The sequence below is a fragment of the Idiotropiscis lumnitzeri genome, chromosome 10 (assembly GCF_059441095.1).
Source record: "Idiotropiscis lumnitzeri isolate Australia: NSW breed Sydney's pygmy pipehorse chromosome 10, RoL_Ilum_1.0, whole genome shotgun sequence".
Classification (NCBI taxonomy): Eukaryota; Metazoa; Chordata; class Actinopteri; order Syngnathiformes; family Syngnathidae; genus Idiotropiscis; species Idiotropiscis lumnitzeri.
In genome coordinates, this window is record NC_142400.1 from 6,001,666 (window position 1) to 6,023,486 (window position 21,821).

Consider the following 21,821-nt stretch of genomic DNA (forward strand, 5'->3'; position numbering starts at 1 on the left):
AGACAAGACAAATTTCTATGAATAATTTAAGTTTGTATCTGTAACTTTCAGTATGCCAATAAAGTTAGGTGGTCAATTAAATAGAAAGAAAAGTGAAAATGTGGTGAATGAATTCAACATTGAGAAAACTGAGTTTATTGATTCATTAACATCCCATTTTGTCAAGACTTCCAGCTGTTGCATCAAATTAATACAAATCATAGTAAAATTAATAAAAAACCATCACATATGGAACATGTTTACAGACCCAAACCCTTTAAAGTACATTTTTCTTACAACAGTTTAATTCCATCTTCATTGAAAAAAAGTCTTGTTTCAAAAATAACATTTCTTAATGACTCCCGACATTTGAACGGTAGGTATGTATATATAAATCTGAGTAGTTTTTATAACACTTGTGTTTTAATGCCAACATTTCTTGTTTCTCAGAGCATGTGTAGTCCTTCCAAGCCGTTTTCCATCGCTGTGTGAAAGATCTCCAGCGCCTGCTCCAGCGGCAGCGCCCCGCCTTCGCTGCTCTCGATGATGGCGATGGTCTCCCCAAACTCGTTGCACATTATGGTGTTGGTGCCCTGTGTTGGCGAGACAGATATTTGGTGAGATGTGGTATGGATTGGATGATGTCGATCAGGAGTGACCAATTGACACATTATATTCATTAACCAGACCTACTCAGCCTTTAGCGTAACTTGGTTAGGTTTTAGTGATTTATTTTATGAAAAATGACATGGTAAAAGCTAATTTACGTTTTTAATACAAATGTTAAAGACTAATTTCATTTAAAAAGTGGTTATGTTTAATTTACAATAATTTAGTCAAATTAATTTTTCGTGGGTGGGTTTAAAGACCTTATTTTTTTTTTACAAAGAACAAGAGGAAGATAAAAAGGGAAAAAAAATTCTTAAAAACTATACCTACATTTTTAAAAACTGAAAGAAAATCCCCCAATATGTGAAAATGCAAGTAGGTGGGGGTGCACTGTAATTAAATTAGTTACAAGTAACATGAAAGTGATAATGTATTGATTTATGGCAGGACACAATCTAACACTGAAATATTTTAAACCGTAAAAAAATTGTTGTAAATTATTTATTTTTAAAGGCGTTCTACATTTTTAATACCATCTTAATCCACAGTAGGTTCACAGAAGACCTACACTCTATCCCAGGTGACAAAGCCCGACTGTTTCGCCAGCCCGATGCACGATGAATACACACCTGTGGAATGTCTGAGGATTGGATCTGGATGAGGTGCGGCTGTCCCTTGGGGAGTTCCACGGCAGAAACCTCCATGGCCGAGTCAGTTTTGACTGCGGCGTCCTGGTCCAGCTTCAGCTGACGAATGTGCGTCTTCTTGTGGTTTCTCAGATTGGAGAAGGTCTTGAAGGCCTTTCCGCAATGCGGGCAGACGTGTGGCCGCTCGCCCGTGTGCGTGCGGCGGTGTTCGACCAAGTGCATGCTCTGGACAAAGCCCTTGCCGCACACCTCGCAGCAGAAAGGCCGCACGCCCGAGTGTGTACGCAAGTGCTCGCGCAGGTGCGTGCTTTGGCGGAAGCGCTTGCCGCATATCTGGCACGGGAACGGGCGCTCGCCCGTGTGCACCCGCTGATGCAGCGCAACACCCGAGCTGGAAACGAACAATTTTCCGCACACGGGGCACTGGTGCGATTTAACGCCCTTGCTGCGCGACCGCCCGGGCCCAGGGTGGCTCAGCTTGTGCAGCCGCAGATTGGCGGGGGAATTGAGCTTTTTACCGCAAACGTCGCAGTCCAAGCCAACTCGAACCGGAGTGTCAGATTCTTCTGCGGTGGAGGTGGAGGGCTCCAATTGGCCTGCGGAGCCGCCACAGGGTTCTGGGCGCGTGACGGGGTGTTGCTCCGAACAGTGGGCGTCTAGTTGCTTCCTGGTGAGGAAGCCGGCCTCGCAGTGGAGACACGGGAATGGCGCGGGGGATCCCGGGTGGTGCGCGAAGCGGTGCGCGGCCAGCTTGGTGGGCCAGCGAAAGGTGGCTGGGCAGTCGGGGCACGTCAGTCCTCCGCTGCCGCCCGCCGCGTGCAGCAGGCTGTGCTGGCGCAGGTTGGACGACTGCGAGAAGGATCTCTGGCACACTTCGCAGCGGTACGGCCGCACACCCGTGTGGATCATTGTGTGGCGGGTGAGGTTGGCAAGGGACGAAAAGGTCTTGCCGCAGTCGGCGCACTGAAACGGCCGCTCGCCCGTGTGCGTGCGGATGTGGTTGCGCACGTGGATCTGTTTGGTGAAGGTCTTGCCGCAGACGCCACACAGGAAGCTGCGCTTTGGCCCGTGCGCCATACGGCGGTGCTGGAGGAGCTGCTGCTGGGAGGGGAACGTCTTCGGACATGAGCGACAAACAAACAAAGCACTTTTGTCCGACGACGCGGGTGTGGCGCTTGCTGTCGAGCCGGACGCGACTTCCATGGCAGGTTTGGCGCTGAGATCCTCTTCGGCCACCTTTACTTGAACCTCACCACTTTGCACCTTGCTCACATCTGCACGGTCCTGGTCAATGTGTTCCATCTCCTCCTCACTGAGCGGGGCCATCATCTGAGAATGCTTCTCCCTGGCTCGCTGCAGGATGGCCAGAGTGGAGAGAGAGGCTCGTCGTGGGGCAGCATTAACCTAGAGAGGATTTGAGTTTGCGTTTATTTCAGCTCAGGGCAAGCCCTGAATTGAAGAAAGAATTAACAAAGTCTAGAAACTATGAGAAAATGAAAGCATTTCTCAATCTAAAACTTGGCGAGAGCTTCAATGACATTGATGATATTATTTCAGTTGTTCAAAGTGGCAGAAGGTTTGGACTACCGTGGTGGGAGCAGGTGTGCCACAGGCGTTGACGCTGACGTGTGTCCGTCGGTGGTAAAGGTACTTTGTCATGTTGGTGAAGGTTCTGTTGCAGAACTGGCACTTGTGAAAGGGGTTCGCCGTGTGCGACTTCCTGCAAGAAGCGCACGCAAGAGGAAAGATGAGGCCCCCGTCTGGAGCAAAGAATTTGCCGCCAAGGCGAGGCTTTACCTGTGCACGAGGAGGGTCATTTCGGTGGTGAAGCCTTGGCCGCAGTCCACGCACAGGTATCTGTTCACGCCCAGGTGGGTGCGCATATGGGCCTGCATCGAGGTCTCCTTCTTGAAGATCCTGCCGCACGCCGTGCATTCGTGCTTGCCCTGCTCATGGACACGCTGGTGGGATTTGAGGCGGTTGGCGGAGATGAAGGTGCGGCTGCACAGCGAGCACTGCAGAGGCGTGGATTCCGCCGTAGGTCTCTTCTCCACCGTTATGAATTGGTTGGGTTGCCTTATGGAGTTCTCCGTCTTGTCCCCCATTTCCTCGGACCCCTGAGCTTCCTCAAAGCCACTCATGAGCCCCGCGTCTGAACTCTCTTTATCTTGCGCCAGGAAGTGCTCCCCCTGGTGTTGGAGGAAGTCCTCCGGCGTCTGGAAGAGAAGGGAGCATTCGGAGCATTCGTACGGTTGGATGACCACCGTCTCGGTCACAGCCTGCCGGGCACCAGCAAGGACTCGGGGGGCCAACGCCCGCGCCACTTGGTGGGCGGAGCCGTTCAGCGAGGTGCCTCGTTTTCGCTGTTGCGCCGTGGACGCCATTTTTCCGGAGCTGTCGGCCAAAGCTTGAGCCGTCAGGATTTGAAGATGCATGGTGGCCGAGCCGGGGGCAGGTGTCACCGGGGGCAGCAGGGCGGGGCGGGGGGCTGATTTGGAGTTGGGGTGGACTTTCTTTTTTAGCTGCTGCTGTGCAAACACCTGCAACAGACACACAAAGCAAAGCTATTGCAAACCCTCGTCTGTCATTAATGCGCAGAGTAGATGGAAAATTTAGTTTTCAACACTCGCATGAAGCTACTGTCGGCCACAACCGACACCCAGACACTTACCAACCCGACTCCAGCCACTCATGTCGAGTGCCATGCCCCTTTAAAGGCAAACATTTAACACGTGAATATAGTTCACTTTTTAGTTGGGACTCTGGAGTGGCTGTGACGTAATACTGGAGGAATAATAGCATAATTAGTCTGCGTCAAAGCCGTTTAAATTCAAGTACCTGTGCCAATATCTCTCCGGCCTGCCGCTCACTCAGCACAAAGTTCTGCGTGTTGGTGACAGGAGCCAGGCTGCCATCCGCCTGGAGCACGTACTCCTGTGGCTGAGAATCACACACTCGTTGTTTAAATTGGCTTTTTAACTTGACGGTTAAACAAACATTTCTTACTGTCATCTCTGCATGAGTGCTTGTGGTGCTGCTGTTGTGACTTTTGCGGTGTTGTAGCCATGTGTCGGGCGAGTCAAACAGAGCCAGACAGTCGAGACACTGGTACTGAACCGCTTGGGGTGCCTGGGAACCAGAATCTTCGGGCACTGCAGCCTCACACAACTCTGAGAAGGGATCGCACAAATGTTAAAAATTACACATTTTTAAATAATATCTAACTTTTTCTGGTACAATTGCGACTATTTGCATTTTACAACAACCTTTTCCCCATTTAAAAAAAGAATTATCAGAACAGAATCATTCACTCGTTCCTTACACACTATAAATAGAGATCTCTCATAGGACTAGGCGATTATGAAAAAAAAATACTAATCACAATTATTTTGATACATGTTGGAATCTCGATTAATAACATTATTCAGTGAAATGACGGTTGTGACAAGTAAAATCATACTAGATTAAAATAATAGAAGTAAAAAAACTAATACAAATATTGCCTGTTGCTCCTGCTGGGTGCACCTTGGCCACAAAAGGGCAAGAGCTGCTGTGCATGCATGGAGATGCACACTTACATTGATTTAAAAAAAAAAAAAAAGACTAGAATAAGTTCATGCTTAAACTTTATGAACGGAACCTGTTGTTGATTCATTTATTTTTTATTAGAAAGACTAAATCCCAGTGACTATTGTAGTACAACCTGTCCGTATGTATTGCAATATTTGAAGGAATATCACTCCTGAAACGCGATGCTCATTTTCTATTTACCCAATAATTGGATTTGCCATCCAGTTAGCATTGCAGTAGACTTTTTAGTGAAGTATGCACAGGGAGTGGGGAATGAGTGAATTGTTCGACAAAGACATCACAGGACAAACTGTCCAACCTTGTTGCTCGACCTCCATACCGGCCACCCGCATGTGCATCTCCTGGTGCAGTAGGAGCTCCTCAGAGTCCACAAGGACCGCACCGCACTCCAGGCACTGGTATTGCTCGCAGTGGACAGCCTGGCTCGCTTCGGCTTCCTGGCCCGTGTGAATCTCCTGGTGGATAAGCACTTCCTCCAGGGTGCTGAAAAGCTGACAGCACTCGCTACACATGAATTGGTGGTCCACAGAGACATCCTCATGCTGCTCCACCTCAAAGTAGACGCTCTGCGCTTCCATGATGTCAGTAGATGTAATTTTGAATGGATCGGGGGCAAGACAAAACGGCACCTGTTAACATGTATAAAAGACAGAGGCTACTTCAAGACAATTAAAATGACGGTCTCCAGATTATAGGCCCACCCATCAAGTGTAAAATTAAACACAGATTAATTGGCTGATTAAAAAAATACATACAATTTAAGTGAATTAAGCACAATAAACATAGGCAATACTGCCGGATCATTTCACTGTTTTACAATTAAGAGAAATACATACTCAGAAGCATACATTATCTATCCTCTGTGAAGAACAACTACTATGACTGAGTTTTGATGTGTGACCGCACACATCAGAGGGAATAGCACAATGCTAATGAACTGAAGCAAAAAGGCAAAAGTGATTTCATTTTTTAACTTTCCATTTGTCAATACTATAAATCTTTATGAAGTGATTTCAACAGGAGGTATAAACTTTTATGTTTTTTTTATTTTCTTAAATGTACAGCTTTGTTTCCAGGCATGATATCTTTCCAGATCTCCTCCCTTCCCCCAGACCTGCTTTCTCTTTCACTCAAACCCACTTTTCTGCCTGATGATTGATAGCCAACTATTGTGTCATTCCTTTTTTTTTTTTAATGATTATTTATGCATCCCATACATCTGCTTCCCTTCCACCTCAAATTATCACATTGAATGTAAAAAGTTAACCGACCCCGTTTAAAACAAACTGCTCTTAAACTACAATGGATTGTTGGTTTGAGTGAGTTTAATTTTAAAAAGGAAGGATTTCCTACATGTTCTTTATGTAGCGAGCACTCATGATTTAAGTGTTTATTATTTGGCCCAAATTGAATTAGATTACAGAATGTGGGTGATAAAAAGCCAAAATGAAAGGTTACATGGCTCGATTTAGCGATTAGCAAGCACGATAGCCCTTCCTGTTAGCTTGGTACCAACCACTGGTTGCAACGGTACTCTTGAATCACAATAACGTTTATTAACAGCGTATCTTGTATATTATGTATGTGTGATGGCGCGTGGAGGGCGATTGGAGGCGCTCCCTCGGCCAGCCAGGACCAATTTTCGGCACCGCTATTTCCTGACGGCGGTTGCCCGGTTCGCCGGGCGGTCCGTCAGGCGGCGCTAGCCACTTTTCGCCGGAGCTCTCCAAACGAAAGGCGGTCGGGGCCCTTCTTTTTTTTCCTCACTCCCTTTACCTCATTTACTGTCGTCGGACAGCGCCGTTTGTAGACATCACGGCACGTCACTCACACGTCCCACACGCCCCGCTGCGCCGAGGATCCCCCTGGCGCCGTCTTGAGCACGGGAAGCACAGAAATGTGATGATTGATAGCCAACAATTGTGTTTTACCGCTTGTAGGAAGACGTTAACCAGTCGTTTGCCTCCATTTTTGTGAAGCTAAGCCCCGCCCATTACGCAGTAGTGCTCAAAGTCTGAAAACCGCGATTGGACTGTGTGGTTGTCAATCACACGACGCGCTATGCGTGTCGGGTATTGTAGTTTTACCCACCGATACGTATTCATGCCGAGTCATTTGAGTAAACAAATGATTTTATGGAATTCTTCATTTACTTTTGTCTACGAACGTTTGGTATAGGATAATTTACCATTATTTTATTTTGGCATTGACTACCTTGTTAGTTTGCTAATTTGCAACATTAATCCTCCATGATGCCTCAATTTTGTGTGTGAAAGTAAGTCCCGCCCAATATATGGCTTTGCACAATGCCTTGAAATCACTATTGGACGCTGCGGTTGTCAATCGCAGGGTGCGTTGTGTAGTTGTTGCCCACCAGTACTTATTTGCGCCGAGTCATTTGTCATCAAATATTTTGCCGAAATCATCATATACTTTTGGATAATTTACGTTTGATAGTGATTATTTTATTTGGGCGTTTGGCTGTTTATTTGGTGTGTGAAAGCAAGCCCCGCCCAATGTGCTGTAGGGCGCTAATGTTGAATTTGAGATTAGACAGTTTGTTTATCAATCTCAAACGCGTATTGTTCGGTGACTAATGGAGTTTTGCCCACGGATACTGACTTTTGTTCAGTTATTTATCGAAAAACAAAACATGTGTTTGCGGAAATCAACATGTACTTTGGTAACTTGTCTGTTTTTTATTGGGTTGCCTTGTCAACCTTTGTTATGCTAAATAGAATAGGCCGACAGCTCATACAGTTTTTTATGTTTTGGGGCTATTATAGCAACGGTATCACTTTATTCGAGAAACTGAACGTCATGATTTTGCATTCTTTCACATTAACCAGCATTCCTGGATGCAGTTTATAACAAACAAACAAACAAACCCCATAGTGTACCTTGAAACTCAATTTCCCACTAGCCTTTGCGAGTGTGACGTCACTGTACGTCAACTCCCCAGTTCCCCACCATCATCGTTCTACAGTACAGAGGAAGAAAGGGGGAGACGGGACAGAAAGCCGTCTAAGAACGCTGTAAGTCTAGTTCTTTTTTTTTCCTCCATGGGATTTTTTTTTTGTTCGTACGGTTGACCTGTGTGAATTGGCTGGCTGTCAGTAACGTTCGCCATTAACCCTGGCTCTAGTTCACACAAATATGAGCGGCAGCGGGCGGCCCAGGACGAGCTCATTCGCCGAGCCTCCCGGAGCTCCCGGAGCCGCTGCAGCCGGTGTCGGGTCAGCAGTCGCCGGTGGAAGCTCGACAGGCAAGTCGGGGGCTTCGCAAACCAGCGGAGGCAGCTCGACGAGCTTTGGGAACCTCAAACTACCCCGTAAGTGGCCTATTTTTAAATGACCACTCGCTGCGTGGCACACTTTATGACAAACAATGCCGCGGCTGTGATTTATTTCACATGGCGTAGTCGACATTTTGTTTAAATAATATCCATCACAGTCGCCCAGCTAATCTCAGCTAGCAGGCTCTTGGCTAACTTGGGCTAGCTAGCCATCTATCGTTAGCCGTGTTTTTCTCCCATTATTAAACCTTTTTGATGAGAAGCCTTTAAAGTCAACTCAACACCGATACTTACTGCTGTGTTTTCGGCGAAAGTCGATTTTTATCAAGTTGTTATTATTGACATTTTCAATTTCGTTGACTCCTTTTCACGTTAACCTGGTTTAGAGCTAGCATGAGCGTCCGTGCTAGTCATTTGTGGAATATAGCGCCCCTTTATCGTTACGGAGTCGACACTTACAATAAATCGGTCTTTTTTGTCATACCGTTCGACCAATTGATTGAGATCTCAGGTAGTAGCGTCAGCACGTAGCCTACTTCTAAGTGGAACTAGCCTTTATAGCAGACTAACTACACATGTTAAATTAACACTGCACAAAGTGACCCAGTTTAAATAACCTTAAATTTAACAGTAAATGTTTATCAAACCCACACACCAAAATCCCAAGCGAAATCCGTGAATAGTGGACAACCACATAATGTCTATAAATATTTGTATTGAACACAATTTGAACCATAGATATAAATAACAAAGTGACAAGATTTCACCCAAAACGAAAGTCTTTAAGAATGATGTGTCTGGTTGGAAGTTTTTAAAAATTGGATGATGGGTCCGAGAATTTTTCTTTTTTCTAAAATGGCCTTTTTGTGTGATCGCCTCGTACTTATTAAACACAATAAATTGGTCAGAACCTAGTTTTGAAATTAGAATTCAGTATAAACACATTTGCTCAAATATATTTTAAAGTGGGAATTTATAACAAAAATGCTTGGAATAGCTCAACGTTTTTAAAAGTATTAGTATTTTTATTATTTTGCATGAAACATGAAGTTGATACACATCTGCTTTTGGGGGCCATTTAAAATTACGTGGCTGCCATTTTGTCCTGCGGTTTCACCCCTGTTCCTAATAGGGAATATGATCCCAAAACACTTTCAAATTAGAGTAAAACAGGATAACTTCATTATTTCTAGCCATAGCTCCTAGAACCTTTTGTTTTGTCTCCTACCCGAGGAAACCTCCAATTGGCTGACACGTTTCAATGAAAAATATTCAGCAGTGAGCTTGAACAGTCCAGAATTCGGAGGTGTTCTCCAAGTCGATGCGTCAACATTACCGTGACGTTTCAGATGTCGTCACTTGCCCTAAAAAATTTGACTTAAATAGCATAAATCAAACATTTGTGTTAATTTATTGTTTTTGACTCAATGATTTATTGATACACTCATATTTTAATTACATTTCCAATGTTCCTCCACTATATCACGGTCCATCCTGTGTGTATACAACACTCTTTGCGTTTTGATAATGTCAAGCTGACATTGGCGGTGTCCGTCCGATGTGCACATTTAGACAGCCCGCATCTTGGCAGATATTCAATACCTATCAAATTAGTATCTGCATTTGGAAGAGGCCGTATTCTGATTTGGAAATAACAGATTCGCGGTGTCTTTTTCCCCATTTATGATGCCACCACTATGCACATCCCAATTGTGGCATTTGAAGCATGGAGTGTAACTCCAGTCTTTAGTGTTTTTGCTTCTTCTTTATGTAAGCGATGTGTTGGAAGCTAAACGATATCCACTCATCTTTAGTTGCATTCATTATTAAAACGGCGACTATGACACAGCTGCTCTATATTTAAAGACCTTTTTCCTTTGAATTCACTTTGAGAAAGATTGGCGCAGTGGAACTTTTAAGGGACTAGACTAGATAGACCAATCCGATGTTGGCCAGTAGTGACCGACGCTAGGCGTCAGGCCGACTGTCGGCACTTGGCGCTGAAAAAATGATGAAAATACACCACAATGACGGACAGCGACGCAGACCATAAAGTACCTTCTGTGCATGCGCGAGATGTAATACACCTTCATACTGTCCAGTGATAATCACCATTCCTCATGGTTAGAAAAGCCAACCGGAAAACTATTGGCGGGGGGGGAATATCATCAGTACAGACAGAGATACTTCTAAATACATAAAGTAACGATGAGCAAAACGATTGTAATGTTCAAGGCTTTCCATCACCGCATTCGTCACTTCCTTTTCCTGCAGTGTGCCATGACACCACAAAATCCGAAATGTCTGCAGTTGAACAGCATGCTTTTCAGACCCCGCTGATTCACATGTAAAACTACACGCACACAAAAAAATGCGTGTAAGATGCGTGGGAAAAAAAATGTATCCATTGATTTTTATTACACGGTCATGACCAATTAAAGGTTAAGTGTCGGCATGTCACGAACAGCAAGTCATCCCGATGGCTATTTTTTACTGCTCAAATTTATTTTTGCACAGATCTCAGTAAAGTTGTTCATAGTATGTCTACATCGAGAGCTGCTATCGGCAGATACTCAAAGATGTGATTCAGGGTGTTATAACATATCCTGATTTCATCATTTTCCTTAAAATCACATGAAACTAATGGCAATTTTCTCTTTTCTAAAACAATTTTTATATATTAAAAAAAATAAATAAATAAACATAACAACACACACAATACAATATAACTGAAATATTGAGTGGGAAAAAAATGTGTTGGCGAATACTCAAATGTAAGTACTTATACTCCCTACTCGGTCTGAAGGAAAAATAAAAGTGCTTTTAGGTACGTTCCTAATTGTGACCCATTGCAACTGTGAAAATGTCAGTAAGCAGAGATCTAATATAAGACAAGTAGAGCTATTGGATCAATTATGCAGCAATCAACACAATCACTGTCTTGCGTGATGTTGATGCAGTGCTGCGTTTGCTAGATTTGTCTGTCTGGTGTGGAATGATGCACCGTCTTACTCCATTTTGAGGCACGGCGGTGATCCGGAGGGGTCTTGTTGAGACGTGCAAAGCGAACAAGCCCTGGGAAAATGGAGTAGCACTTGTGGGTGTGCTGCTGTCCACACTGTTTTAACTACAGCGCTCTGACAAAAGCGATTTGGGGGCGGGCCTCTGTCTGGCTCACTCGCTCTCTCCTTCCCCAATGTCACCGCTTGTGGTGTTGATTCATCAAATCGCTCTCGACCCGAACCGCCGCGCCATTACAGAACCCCCCCCCCCCCCCCCCCATTCCTCAATGCCCCTCTAACCAGCTCTGTCAGTTACTGTTTGATCTCAAGCGCCATTTTATTTTTTGGGTCAAACATCAGCCCAGTTATGACACTGATTGACCAGTTTCAAGACGTACACCTTGTACTTTTCGAGAGAGTACATCACCTCCTTGCACATAATCTGATCCTGGATTACGCCAAATCAACCTGCGGACCACACGTAGCGCGCCTGGTGCTGAGTGGAACGGGATCACGTTGACGTGGTTTGAACGGCTTCTGAGCTGGAACTGTGACAAGCTTGATTATAGACATTTTGATATACAGTAAACCCTCGTTTATTGTGGGAATATGATCGATTTCATCAATCAATTCAATCAGTTTTTTTTCCTCCTTTTGTAAAGTGCAACAAACACTAGAAGACAAAGTAATATAAAATAGTCAAATTAGTTATTAGTTATTTTTAGTCATTATTTTTTTCTAGATTGGTTATCAAATTTGTGTTCTGCCAAGTATCTGAATCAGCTTCAACCTAAAAAAAAAATCCATACCATCAGGTCCTGCCTTAAATGTGTTGCATGGCCATTGATCAGTCAAATTAGTGAGAACCATTTTAAAGGAAGATCATCGTCTACTTTAAGACTGTTTGGATGGAAACAAGACATTTACAAATGTACACATTTGCAATTTTGGAATTTGAACACTGGTTGGGATCCTAAGGGATCTATTTTATCCATATTGAGCCCCAGAGGTTGTCCTTAAAGCACCGAATGTTCCCTTCGCGTATGCACAGTTCTGGTATGCTTATCAGATTGTCACCTGTCACCCCTGGATGACCCGGACGGATATAAGATCTGGTGTCACGAGCGGTTCGATTCCGATTGGCAGGACAGAATGCTCTGGTCGTCATTTGGGATTAAAAAATGTGTAGTTTACAATCGAAACTTTTGATTGTTTTTCTCCGTATTATTATATTTATTCAAGTGTTCTTCTTTTACAGGTGACAGTGGCAAATTGACCACCGTAGTGGCCACGCCGGGCCAAGGCCCCGACCGCCCGCAGGAAGTGTCCTACACGGACATCAAGGTCATAGGAAATGGCTCCTTTGGCGTGGTCTACCAGGCGCGCCTCATCGACAGCCAGGAGATGGTGGCCATCAAGAAAGTGCTCCAAGACAAACGCTTTAAAGTGAGCGACACGCTTCACCAGTGAAACTTTATGTATATGCGTCAAACTTTTTGAAATACATTCTGATTGAGATTATGCCTGGTGACCGCTTTGTCCTCCTTTTTTGGTTTGTAGAATAGAGAGCTCCAAATTATGCGCAAGTTGGACCACTGCAACATTGTGCGGCTACGTTACTTCTTCTACTCCAGTGGTGAAAAGGTGTGTAGTCGCTGTCGTTTGAGCTTCTTCCCAAGGCAATGTTTGAAGTAACATTTTAACATAGCTCTCGTATGAGTTAATTGCGCTGAATATTAAAGCAGCACAACACCGTCTTTACTTTGATGTCAACGGTGTAATGTAAGTGTCACATTTGCTTAAATGAATACGTGAATCTCCTAACGTTTGGATTTTGCTTTTATCTTATTGTATGTCACATTTTCATAAAAAAAAATGTCCCCTCACTATTCAAAAAGGGATCAGGCTGGCCTGCCAATAGCAAAAATTCGTGTACAATTGATGCCCTGTATAAATGCAATGGGGATTTATTATTTATGTTAATAACCTGTACGAATTTTTTCATTGAGCCACAAACATGGCACAAGTCAAGGGAGATGCTGATTTCCTTTTTCGCGCTAGCTATTTTGTATTAATACAAAGAGAGGAAATCGGCCAGAAATAAAGGTGATACTTTGAGCTTTAGAGATGCTGCTGGTTACATTCATTGAGCATTTTTATGACAGAGACTCTCTACGCATCGCTTTTTATCCACAGGTTCATTTGAACTTACAAATACAGTATAGTTAAGTATTATTGCAAAGCAGGATATATGTCTCGTGTAACTTGGTGGCAGCCTGTTGAGGAGATGTCACTTTGAACCAAGAATCATTTTTCTTGGAAAGCGCTTGTGATAGATACATCATCGCGTTTTTGGTCGGCTGTTTCATCTGTGACGTTGCACCTGTGTATTTCAAAACATCACAATGTGGTGTGAGTTGGAAAAAGACTCCCATTATTTCCTGTCTGCGTCCTGTGCAGAAAGATGAAGTCTACCTGAATCTGGTGTTGGACTTTGTTCCCGAGACGGTGTACAGGGTGGCTCGGCACTTCAACAAAGCGAAGACCACCATCCCCATCATTTATGTTAAGGTAAACGCTGCCTTTCCATTGCCTCCCTGCTACTACATCCACCAAAGAAATCCTCCACACACACAAATAAATAAATCTAGTGGGATGTTGCAAGTTTCAATCTGGAGTAGACGAAAAGTCAAGGTTGCTTGCTTTGTTTGTTTTCCTGTGTGGCTCTTTAAGGGAAAGCCACTTGGCTCCTTGTCTGCAAGGTGGTTGTTTTTTAAAGGGTCATTTTGTGCGTTTATTGTGTGTCACAGCAGAGAGAACATTCAGACCATCTCATGGCCCACTTCATTCAACCTGAGGTTCCCCCAAGGCGTTACGCCACACGTCTGACTCATTTCTTTGCCAACAGAGCTACATTTCTGTCACAGCATGTCTTCGGCTCCTCGCTCACTTTCTCTCCTTGTTTAAGCAAGATCGCTCGTTTTTTAGTCATTTTGTCCATAATCACGCTGTGATGCAGCAAGAGGCTTGTAACGATAATGCTGGAATTTGCCATGCTGCGATACCACAAACCAGTACAGTGAACCCTCGGTTATCGCGGTTAATGGGGACCGAGACCACCCGCGAAAACTGAAAATCCGCGAAGTAGCGGCGCACCTTCAAAAATGCTTAAAAAAAAAAAAAGACTTCTACCTGCTGGTACGCCGTCCGGTGTGCCCTGTGAAATGAAAGGTGGCATTCTTCATTTATTTATTTATTCATTTATTCATTCAGGTGTTCCTCTTCGGCTTAACTACCACGCACGCCGGCCGGTCTCCTCCGGAGCTCTCGCACGGTCCCGAACGGAGCGAAATGTCGCCCCGCTAGTGCCCGGGCCGAAGTTGTTCCTCTTCGGCTTAACTGCCAGGCACGCTGGCCGGAGCTCTGGTACGGTCCGAACCGCGCGAAACATCGCCCCAAATCGTGCCCGGGGGAACGTGCTCTTCTTCGTCCACTCTCCTCTTCTCCCACGCTCTTCTTCGGCGCACGCCGGCCGTCTAACCGCTCCAGCGCCCCCTCGTGCCGCTCGGCGAAACTACAATGCCCCCGAATATTTTTTAGACCCGCGAAGCACTGAACCCGCGAAAGGTGAAGCGTGAAGTAGCGAGGGTTCACTGTATCTCCACATTTTGTAAATTGTCCTCTTGTGACAAGCATTTTTTTTTTTTTTACCTCCGATGAAATCAAAAGCATTTTCTGTCCAGATTCAGAGACCCCATCTCGTTACCGGTACATATTTACATGTTTTTTTTGCTCTAATGTATTCTTTATCCAAACTTTGAAATGATCAAAAGAAGCAATTTCAATTTTACTTTTTTTTATTTATTTATTTATTTTTTTATAAATAAGAACGTTACACGCCATCTCTATTCATGTTTGTACTGTGCTGCAATCTGCATCCAACACCACCCAACATTGCTACGATTTCTGACATGGAAGAAATGCCCACGCATGTTATTGCTGTCTTTGGGGAGAAAAGGCAGCGATTAACATTGAATAATTCTGTCGAAAAGTCATTGCACAGCTATAGGAGATTGTGAGTCACTCGTAACCCCTCCACCACCACCCACATTGGAAAGCCACCGCCTTGGTTGACTCAAGCTTAGTGTAGGTCATGCGCAAGTCAGGACTGCAGGTACAAGTGTACTAAAACCACAAGATGCCGAATACGAATCAGCACGGTGGACTTTTTATGTATTTGAACCGTTGTGTCCTTCTCTCCAGGTGTACATGTACCAGCTGTTCAGGAGCCTGGCTTATATCCATTCCCAGGGTGTATGTCATAGAGACATCAAGCCCCAAAACCTCTTGGTGGACCCCGAGACAGCCATCCTCAAACTCTGTGACTTCGGCAGGTTAGTTGCACACGTTACACTCGTTCGTCGTCAACATTCTTTCAGTTGCCGTGTGCGTCAGATGTCTTGACTGCGCATGCAAGTCTTGTTTTGCTCGCCCACTTTTTTTTTTTTTTTGTCCTTTGTTGGAAATAAAGCCCGGCCAGATCAGATGTTTCACTGAATGGATTAATTAAATAACAGTGTGGCAGTAACTTCAACTTGCCAAATAGGGAGTTGGTTGGTTGGTGCTTGTGTTCAAAATGCGTTCAAGATTTATTAAAAGTATAGCACTTAACGTAGCCTGTCCGCGCTCTCTGATCGAGAGGCAGTTGCATTGCATGAAGTGGAGCACCAAGAAGGTCCTCCCGCAAAGTCCTTTAAATTAATCGTCTTGGCAACAAACTAAGCGTGGAGACATACCGTAACTGCACATTGTTCACAACACCTCGAGCAAACTCGTTCCTCTGTGGCTGTGGCGATCTACCTTTCAGTTTTTCTGTTTTCTTTATCGCAGTAAGTGTCGCCTACATTTTTCGCCAGTCCCAAACAGGTTTCTCATTCACTCCAAATTTTATCTCTGCTGCTCGATTACGGTTCCCCGCTGTAAATTTCAGTACTTACAACTTTGTAATCTGCATGTGACTGATTCTTTTGAGGGGCATTTGTGTTCAAACGTTCTCAGTTGTCTTTGGAAGTGGTAGGGGATATCTATGCATTGGTCTAGAGTGCCCTCTTGTGGCTGTCTCTGAAATTATATATTTTTTTCATGTATAAGTTGCAGGACGAGGCAAGGTGGGGAAAAAAAAGTGTCATATATCGTTTTTTTTAATTAGATTGTAAGTCAGTTATCCTCCCCTAATGGTGTCTGTCCACTGTCTTCCCCGCAGCGCCAAACAGTTGGTCCGAGGCGAGCCCAACGTGTCGTATATCTGCTCGCGGTACTACCGCGCCCCGGAGCTCATCTTCGGCGCCACCGACTACACGTCCAACATCGACATCTGGTCGGCCGGATGCGTGTTGGCTGAGCTGCTACTGGGCCAGCCCATCTTCCCGGGGGACAGCGGCGTGGACCAGCTCGTAGAGATCATCAAGGTACGTACTTTGAGGAGTTGAGCTCTTGCTTAGTCAGAGGAGATTCAATACGTGGTCATCCCTAATTGTAACGCATATTTTACTGTTCATGTGTCAGGTTCTTGGAACTCCGACAAGGGAGCAAATCCGAGAGATGAATCCTAACTATACTGAGTTCAAATTCCCACAAATTAAAGCCCACCCGTGGACAAAGGTAATTAGTGCTGCTGAATGACTCTCAAGAGTCAAATCAATATCACCGTTCAATCTCACTCGATCGCATGTCAAATGGTGACGGCTCTGCAATGAGCCGACTTGTACCACCGACACACTTCTTGACACTGTACAATAATATAAGATTTACTCGACTGCATAATGGGGGATTTATTTGAAAACATGGAATAAGCATGATTCCTGCGGTATTACAATTTGTCAAGCACGTACAATCATTTGTCATTCATTTAGTTTTAACATTTGACAGAGGTGTACCTTAAAATTACGCACCCGCTCTCTGCTGAAGAAAATACTGTTCAGTATGTCTGAATTTTAAAAATACGTTCTGTTTTTATGTAATAAACTAATAATAATAATAACATTGTAATCTGAATAGTAAATTATGAAAAACGTAGTTTTTTGGAGAAGTTAATTATTTTTTTAATTATTCTTTTGTAATTTGAAATCTTCCCATGTTTTTATTTTGAGAAAGAAACCCACAAGTGCTATGAACATTTGGCAAGACAGCAAAAATATGTTTACTACATTTGTATTCAAGAAAAAACACCGAGTAGTTGCTGTAGATTAGAATCTTATTCATTTTTCTTTTATTATTGTACAAAAAAAAAAACTTTTAAAAGCCAAATTTTCAAATCCTGCCACTTGTAATCTTAAAATGTGCAAAAATGCCCTCATGTCCAGTCGACTGCTTTGCGTGACCTCCCGTGTTCATCCCGTACGCGTGTGTGTCGTTCTGATCAGGTATTCAAGCCCCGCACGCCACCGGAGGCCATCGCCCTCTGCTCGCGACTGCTGGAATACACGCCGGTCACCCGTCTGTCTCCGCTGGAGGCCTGTGCGCACGCCTTCTTCGATGAGCTGCGCCAGCCCAATACCCGCCTGCCCAGTGGGCGAGAACTGCCGCTCCTCTTCAACTTCAGTCCCGTCGGTCGGTTCCCGTACGCGCGCAACGACGAGTGAAACCCGATGAGGTGTTTTTCATGCGCCTTTTCCCGTGTCTCCTCAGAGCTGTCCATCCAGCCCCAGTTGAATTCAACACTCATTCCTCCTCACGTTCGTGCACAGACAACGCCTGCCTCACATGGTATGTGGAAGAACACGCACACACCCTACGCATAACATTGCAAACTCTTTGCTATTGGGCCCTTTTTCTTTTTACGCCAGCGCTAGTAAGAGACACAATTTGAATTTGAACAAATCTCGCCGTTAAATTACGTAATCAAAAATCTCAAATGAAATTTTCCCAATTGTAATCTGTTAATATTTCACTAGTAGCATCTGAAATAATTCTGTTATTATTGAAACATTTGATTATTTGTGTCAGTTTTGTCTCAATTTTAATTTCAACAAAATTTGAACACGTTTAATTTATACTTTGTTAATTAGAAATAATTAATATAATTTACTGAATTATATTCTATTTTTGCTTTATTCAAAACAAAAAGGCTTAACTATGTTGTCAATTTTCATCTGATTAACTTGTTTTTTAATGAATAATCAAAAATAATCATCTGGGTTTTATAAATTTTGATTTTATTTAAAAAAAATGTAACTTAAAGCGTGATTTTTTTTTCACCTTTGAAAAAACAATCCTAAACGGCCTGAATTGTTTCTCTCAATGTTTTCTTTTTATTTAAAAAATATTTTTAATAAATCACCTGATTTAGAAAAAAAACATTTTTTTAAGGCAAAGAAGGCATCTGAATTATTTAATGTTATGTTTTTTTTTTTTATTTAATTTGACTTAAAATAACACACACACACTAAAGATTCTGCTGCCAATTGTGTAATGCCGTTGTCGCTCTGCAGATGGCAGTGCGTCAGACAGTACCGCCCAGCCCGGCTCCGTGCCCGGCTCCATCAACAACAGTACCTGAACAGCCAACACCACCCTGCCAAGCTTTTTTCTTTTTCTCTTCCCACTCTTCCTCTTCTTCCTCCCAACACTTAGAAAGAGACTATACACGCACGCAAACACACACACACATCATACATTGCTGTTCCCCACTCACCAACCCACCTTCCTTCCCGAGAGGCTAAGTTCAGTGGGATGTTTGGGGTTGTACACACATTGTCTGTGTTATGGACTTTTTAATCCCCTCTTTTTTTTCTTTCATTTTTTTAAAACAAATCTTTTGTTTTATTTCGATAATTTTATGTGGAGTGGCCATTTGGCTTTTGGAGAATGACAATCATGTTCCCCTCCCCAAAAATGGTACAAAACGCTCTCTGTTCTTTCAGAGTGTCACTTTGTACCCTAAAACAACCAAGTCCTTTTTTTTCCGGCTGATGGTGTCATTTTTAGATGAGAGGTGATTTAAAAGAAATTTTATGACAAAGGAAGCACACTGCAGCAGCCTTTCTTTTCCCTCCTTTAACTTGCCATTTCTTTTTTGTTTTATGTGCGGGGTTAGAGGCCTCCGTATAAATATTATAAACTCATGTATCGATCATGTAAGCTGGAAAATATTTCAGGAGGCTAAACGAACGGGTCCAACCTCAACGTCGTCGTCGTCATTTAGACCCAGAGTTACTTCCCTCAACTTCCTGTCTCGGACCTTGAACTTTCATCCTCTTTCCACTTGGTTCTCCCTCTTCCTCTTCCTCCTCCTCCACAACACAGCTAATCTGTAAATATCAACTACCTTTTATTTGATCTTTTTTTTGTTATTATTCTATTGTTGTTCTTGTAATATTATTTTTTTCCTCCAGTAGATGGCGCGTTCAAGCGACCAGACTGTTTAATCCGCCGTCGCAGTCTGTAAATACGGTATTACTTTTTTTTTTTTTTTTTTTTTTCCCGGTCCCTGGTTCTGGATGGCAACAACACACAAAAAAAAGGAAAAACAGAACAAAAAAAAGTCTCACATCTTATTCTCTCTCCTTCCATTTCTCCTGTCATGACTTCCCCCGCCCGCAGTTGTTGTCTTAACTGTTTTATTTATTGTATTGTGTGTTTGTTTTTTTGGGGGCGGGGTCTGTGGGTTTTTTCGTGTATATTATTTCCAACATGATGTAGTAGTGGGGCAGGAAACTTTGTCACATCCAAGATACTGTACCACCTGTCTGGTGGAACGCTTATTGTTTCCATTGAGCTTCAATGTGAACAGAATGTTACAAGGATTTGTTGCTTGCTTGTGTGTGCGTGCGTACGCGTGTGGGGGGAGGGAGTACAGAATTTTGTGCGTTTCATCAAAGGTGAGAACAGAATCTTCCATTGACTTTCTCCTATGTCCGACCAGCTCCAGTTCTACTCCACTGTTGTACGTGGTGCTGTTTTGTTAGTTTTTTTTTTGGTTTTTTTTAATTCGCTCTAAAATCCACCCCCACAACGCTCTTATTACAGCCCTCGTTTGTGGAACGAACAGCGAAACGGTCGGCTCAAGGGGATAAAGGAGGAGGAATGGGGGGAGAGAGACTGTTTTTTTTTTGTTTTGTTTTTGTTTGTTGCTATAAATAATTAAACTCATTAATAAAGTGATGAAACGTTTTGCGTCTCCGCACTCCTGTGTTTTAATTGCACGCCGGTTAATCGAGGTCCCGATCATGTCACAGCGGTAATCGAGGCTCCTATCATGTCACCGCGTTTCCTCTATCGCCTTGGGAACACAGTGACATGATTGGTACCAGCGTTAATCATCTCATGCTGATGGGGACAAAAGGGAATGTCAGGAAAATATGTCATGGCAATTTTTTTCCAAGCTCAACTTTTAACTACTGGCAATTTAAAGTAAATTTTTTTGTTACTGTTGTGCAGGCATAAAGAGAATATTTAACTGGGATAAACCCCAACTCAGATGCAACCCTAATCCTCAATCCCTATTAAAAGTTTATAGATAGGATTAAGTGAATTAGATTCAAACTACATTGAGACATGTTTAACATCCTTGGTTGCCCTACAACTGATGACACATTAACCAAAGTAAAAATACTTTGAAAGTTGACCAGTGGACAAGAAACCTAAAACTAGAATCTTTGGAAATTCACGACTAAATGAAGCAAAACTACTCATGTTTCCAAAAGCATCCATTGTTTTGTGAAAGTATAGGAAAAGCTATGTTCCTTTTTTTGCACAAATGGAGAGGGAACTGGAAGATGTTTCTTGAAGCAGTACTGTCGCCTAGTGGCCTATTATAGGTATTGCAGACAATACGTTTTCGTATTGTCATGATTTGGTGAAATTTATGTTGGTAATTGATGACAAAATATCAAAGCATACAACTGTAATTCGTGTACGTTAACATTTGAATGTGAAATGATATCGTACACGGAGTGTTTTGGTAACCTCACCTCATCGGAGGAAAAAAATACATTTAATTTGAAATGAAAGTGAATAAAAGCATTACAACAATATATATGTCTTTGAAAAATCACAGTATTTAGAAAAATCATTCACAAGGGTTTATTCATCTATTTTTTTTTTTCAAGTTCGCGGACCGGATTAAAACGTTTAACGGGCCGCATGTGCCCCCCGGGCCGTAGTTTGCCCACGCCTGGTTTAATAAATCCATAGTATGAGTTTCACTTTTTACACAGCAAGAATAAAATACACTTTTCCGGGCTGTTCTAATTCACTGGGGTGCTCCACTAGATCCGTCTTGTTGACGCGTCTTCTGCACAAAATAAATAAATAAATCCGAAGAAAATGCAGAACACTAAATTGGAGTTAGATGCTGGTTAAAGTGACGTATTCAAACTCAAAATTGTACTACTTTTGCGGGGGTTTGACTTTTAAGGTTGTAGTTTGCGTGGCGCATGATTATTAGCTTCCCAATACTTGCCTGCCAATCAAACCTGAGCATTATTCAAATTTTAGATGTGCAAGTGCACTTAAAGAAATGGGCCGCAGACAGTGAGGCTTCAACTTACATCTTAAATGCATGGATATTTAATTAAGACCAAACTCGCATACACTGTCCCAAGGCAATCATTTTTCATTCACAGAAGACTCTTCTGTAAAGGAATAGTAGGTTTTAATGAAGTCTCAGGGTTTGCAGGATCATTCTCCATCCTTTGC

The 21,821-nt window shown here is 43.3% G+C and overlaps 2 protein-coding genes across 3 annotated transcripts; one reads left to right on the forward strand and one right to left on the reverse strand.

Moving 5' to 3' along the window:
• Window positions 1-112: 112 nt before the first annotated feature.
• znf526 (zinc finger protein 526) lies at window positions 113-6,815 on the reverse strand. The gene is made up of 8 exons (XM_088305965.1): window positions 6,603-6,815; window positions 5,125-5,455; window positions 4,242-4,405; window positions 4,074-4,175; window positions 3,033-3,775; window positions 2,823-2,955; window positions 1,218-2,639; window positions 113-572 (listed from the first exon to the last, which is right to left on the reverse strand). Exons 2-8 carry the CDS (start codon window positions 5,402-5,404, stop codon window positions 426-428), a joined length of 2,991 nt encoding a protein of 996 aa, XP_088162091.1. The 5' UTR covers window positions 5,405-5,455; window positions 6,603-6,815; the 3' UTR covers window positions 113-425.
• Window positions 6,816-7,503: 688 nt separating this feature from the next.
• Window positions 7,504-20,294, forward strand: gsk3ab (glycogen synthase kinase 3 alpha b). 2 transcript variants are annotated; one of them, XM_088307138.1, is made up of 11 exons: window positions 7,504-7,861; window positions 7,972-8,157; window positions 12,382-12,569; window positions 12,684-12,767; window positions 13,584-13,694; window positions 15,387-15,517; window positions 16,387-16,591; window positions 16,689-16,784; window positions 17,546-17,732; window positions 17,811-17,888; window positions 18,614-20,294. In XM_088307138.1, exons 2-11 carry the CDS (start codon window positions 7,983-7,985, stop codon window positions 18,679-18,681), a joined length of 1,323 nt encoding a protein of 440 aa, XP_088163264.1. In that variant the 5' UTR covers window positions 7,504-7,861; window positions 7,972-7,982; the 3' UTR covers window positions 18,682-20,294. The 2 variants fall into 2 exon arrangements, with proteins under 2 accessions (XP_088163264.1, XP_088163265.1); XM_088307139.1 differs by lacking the exon at window positions 7,504-7,861 and having other exon boundaries at window positions 7,868-8,157.
• The last annotated feature ends 1,527 nt before the right edge of the window (window positions 20,295-21,821 follow it).